Source organism: Bison bison, unplaced genomic scaffold (assembly GCF_000754665.1).
Source record: "Bison bison bison isolate TAMUID 2011002044 unplaced genomic scaffold, Bison_UMD1.0 scf7180017864295, whole genome shotgun sequence".
Taxonomy (NCBI): Eukaryota; Metazoa; Chordata; class Mammalia; order Artiodactyla; family Bovidae; genus Bison; species Bison bison.
Window position 1 is genome coordinate 9,740,938 of NW_011494867.1, and position 3,820 is coordinate 9,744,757.

Here is a 3,820-nt window from a genome sequence, read left to right on the forward strand (position 1 = left end):
GGCTGGATGGCATCACCGACTCGATGGACATGAGTTTGGGTGAACTCTGGGAATTGGTGATGGACAGGGAGGCCTGGCGTGCTGCGATTCATGGGGTTGCAAAGAGTCGGACACAACTGAGTGACTGATCTGATCTGATCCGACAGCATCAGAGACTTGAAGAACTTCATGAGAAGAGCCAGGGCTCTGTGCAAACCATGGGGGGTTGGGAGGGGGGTGCAGGGAATTGGCCCTCGCCCCTCGAAGAAGCCCACGGAAGCCATCCCCCAGACTCACCTGGACTCCAGGCGGGGCTCACGGGCGAGGTCTTGGGGCCTGAGGTAGTACTGCGCCACGATGACCAGGGCCAGGTAGCAGGCGGCCAGGGTGCCTAGGATGCTAACACACGAGAGAGCACAGCGTCAGGGGGCGGCCGTGGTGAGACAGCGCCTGGGGAGCCACACAGAGCGGGGTCTCGGTGTCAGCTCGGCCCACACTGGCAAGGGCTCAGGCAAGTTCTTCCTGTCTGGGCCCTAGTTATCTGTAGGATAGGGCAGCAGGAAGGGCGTTCCAGGCAGGGACACCCTCATGCCACGCAGTGGAACCTGCAAGGCTGTCAGCGCTACGGGTGCCCCATCTCTCCAGCAACAGCCACACAGCCCCTGGGATCCGGCATCTAAGCAGCCACGACACAGCATGCAGAAGGACCAGCTGGAGAGGGCGGGGGGCGCCCGGGGGGCTCTGAGGTCCTACCAGCTGTTTCTCTGCTCCACTTCTCTACACGACAGGGAAAGGTCGGTGGCACACTTGTGTGAAGATTTTTGCCAGACTTTATTTTTTCAAAAGTATATGTGGAGCCTCAGACTGTAAAATGAAAAGTGTGTGTGTGTGTGTGTGTGTGTGTGTGTGTGTGTGTGTGTGTGTGTCTCCGTGCCTGTGTATGTGGGTGCAGAAAAAGCTTGCGATCATTAAGTAACAAAATGGAGGCCCTGTTATTACAGGCAATTTTCTTTTCTGTTTATCTGTATTTTCTATCATGCCCACGAATGACTTTGGTAATTTAACATTTCTTTCCTCTTCTCCCAATGGGAAGAACCATGCTGGCAGCTCCCCTATCCCAGGTGGACAGAAACCACCCCCAAACGCCAGCGAAGGTGGGGACCCAGCCCCAGCCCTCGCCCCCAGGAGGGGTCTGCAGCCCATACCTTGTGTATTTCTGGAAGCCGATCTCCCGTGGCGCGGAGAGGGGCAGGATGACCAGCACGCAGAGCAGCGTCAGGGTGAAGCGCTGGTCAGTGTACCAGGGCTGCGGGACTGGCGGGGTGCTGGGCAGGATGAAGTCCCACACTGCGGAGAGCAAGGGAAGGAGAGGCAGTGAGCCCAGAGAGCCTGCCCCAGGGTGACCCCATTATTAGATGGCCCGAGTGGAGGGGGAGAATTAGGGCGGGGCTGAGCTAGCCGCTTCTGCTCCACACCACACAGGCTGCGGGCCCTTGGGGGTACCTGGCTGAGGGCTGGAGGGGCCTCAATGGCTGTGCTCACCCAGGGTGCCTGGTGGGGACCCTGGTGTCCCCTGGTGGGGACACTTGGGCTCAGCACACCCACCTCCTCACCAGCAGACCCCCCAAAGGACTAGTCCTTAGCAGCTTGGGGCCCTGAGCCAAAGGAGGGAGGTGTTGTCCTCTTAAAGGCCAGGCCTGGAACTGGCACTGGCCCCTCTGCCATCCTCTGCCAGTCAAGCATCTCCGAGCCCACTCTGATTGGTGGGGGACACAGACCCCATCAACCTCTCAGGGAAAGGTATCCGAGAAACTGGGACCGGTTTATTCTGTCTGTCATAGGAAGACAGAGAATTGGGAGCTGATAGAAGGGGCCAGAAAGGTGGTGGAGGGGAGAGCCCAGGAGAGACACAAGGTGGCTTGAGGCCGGAAGCAGAGGGGGTGAGGCGGCCCCGCAGCGCACGGGGTGGGGGTGCCCAGAGCTGATCCTGGCCCACACGGGGTGCTGGTACTGCTGTAAAGGAACCCTTCTAGTTCTCCGCACTTGCTCAATAAAGACAGCGATCAAAAGAAATGACCACTTGACCAGGATGGTTTGTTTCTACTGGAGAGACACATGGACTATTTCCACATTGAGCTCACGGTACAGAGGCCCCCCCTTCAGAGGAAGGTAGGCTCTTGTGGCCAGAGAGGCCAAGGGAATGAATGCACGCACCCAGAGGTGCACAGAGATCTCCACAAGTAACAGGCCCACATGGCCTGGGTTGGGGTGCAAGCTCTTCTTATCCATATGTATGGATTCCTGAAGCCAGGAGAGCCGCCTCTGCCAACTAGGCCACCCAGCTCCTTCCTGAGCCCTCGCTTTCCAGGCCATTCACCATTATTTACGGTCATTTTCACTTGATGAATCCAATGACTCTGTAAAAGAGCCCTGACCTCCAATGATCCTTCAATCCAAGAAACCTGGTCTTGCCTTCAGAAAGACATTCCAACATATCGACCCAAGAAGCATAAAAGTGATGCGTCTTCGCACCAGTCGATATGCCCAGAGTAGGCTTGGCCTGTGTCCTCATCAACGCGATAATCCCTCCAGGGGATCCACCACCTGAGCCTGAAACCTTCCCCAAACGACAGATCCTAGGAATCCTTCTCAACCTCAAAATCTTACTCAACTCCACACTCCCTCAGATCCGCCTCAACACTGCACCCCTTCAGAATCCTTCTGAACGCAGAAGCCACCCACATCCTTCTCAACACAACAGCCCCTAGAATCCTTCTCACACAGTAGCCCTGAGGATCCGTCTAAGCCACAACACCTCAGAACCTTCCCAAAATGGCAGTCCCTCAGAATCCTTCCAAACACTGAAGGCCCTCAATATCTTTCTCAACAAGGCAATTCAGAATCCTCCTCAACACAGCAGCTCTTCAAAATCATTTTCATCATAGCAGCCCTCAGAATCATCCTCAGCATCTCAGAATTCTTACCAACATGGCATGCTTCAGAATCATTCTTAGCAAAACAGTCCCTCAGACCCTTCCCAAAACAGCGGGCTCCTACAATCCTTCTCAACATGGAGCACCTCCAAACCGTACTCAACACAACACTACCTCAAATACTCTTCAACCCTGAACCCTCTCCGAATCCTTCTCAACATAGCAGCCCCTAAGATTCTTTTAAACAGAGGCCATCAGAATCTGTCTCATCATGCAGCTCTTCTGATGCTTCTTAAAGTGGCAGCCCCGAAGATACTTCTCAACACAAGAGCCCTCAGAATCCTTCTGACACAGCAGCCACTCAGAATTCTCAACACAGCAATCCCTAAAACCTTCTCAAAATGACAGCCCCTCAGAATCCATCTAAACACAGCAGCCCCTAAGAATCCTTCCCAACACAACAGGCCCTCAAATCCTTCTCAACTCATAATCCACACAGATACTCCTCAACACACCAGCATTTCAGAATTCTTACCAACATGGCATGCCTCAGAATTATTCTCAACACAAAAGGCCCTCAGGTGCTTCCCAACACAGCAGGTCCTCAGAATCTTTGTCAACATGGAGCACCTCAAAATCTTACTCAACATGACACTACCTCAGAATCCTCCTGAACACCACAGCCCCTCAGATTCTTGACAACACAAAAGCCTTCAGAATCCTTTTGACATGGCCACCATTCAGAATCGTTCCCAACACTGCAGCAGCTAAGATTCTTCCTAATCTGGTGGCACCTAATAGATGGGGAAACAGTGTCAGACTTTATTTTTTTGGGCTCCAAAATCACTGCAGATGGTGACTGCAGCCATGAAATTAAAAGACGCTTACGCCTTGGAAGGAAAGTTACG

At 53.9% G+C, this 3,820-nt stretch overlaps 1 protein-coding gene across 1 annotated transcript in view; it reads right to left on the minus strand.

Moving 5' to 3' along the window:
- SLC38A8 (solute carrier family 38, member 8) overlaps positions 1 to 3,820 on the minus strand; it is a 41,159-nt gene that overhangs the window by 15,102 nt on the left and 22,237 nt on the right. The window contains 2 exon segments of the mRNA XM_010850862.1: positions 277 to 378; positions 1,185 to 1,326. Of these exon segments, the coding sequence (XP_010849164.1) occupies positions 277 to 378; positions 1,185 to 1,326 (244 nt within the window).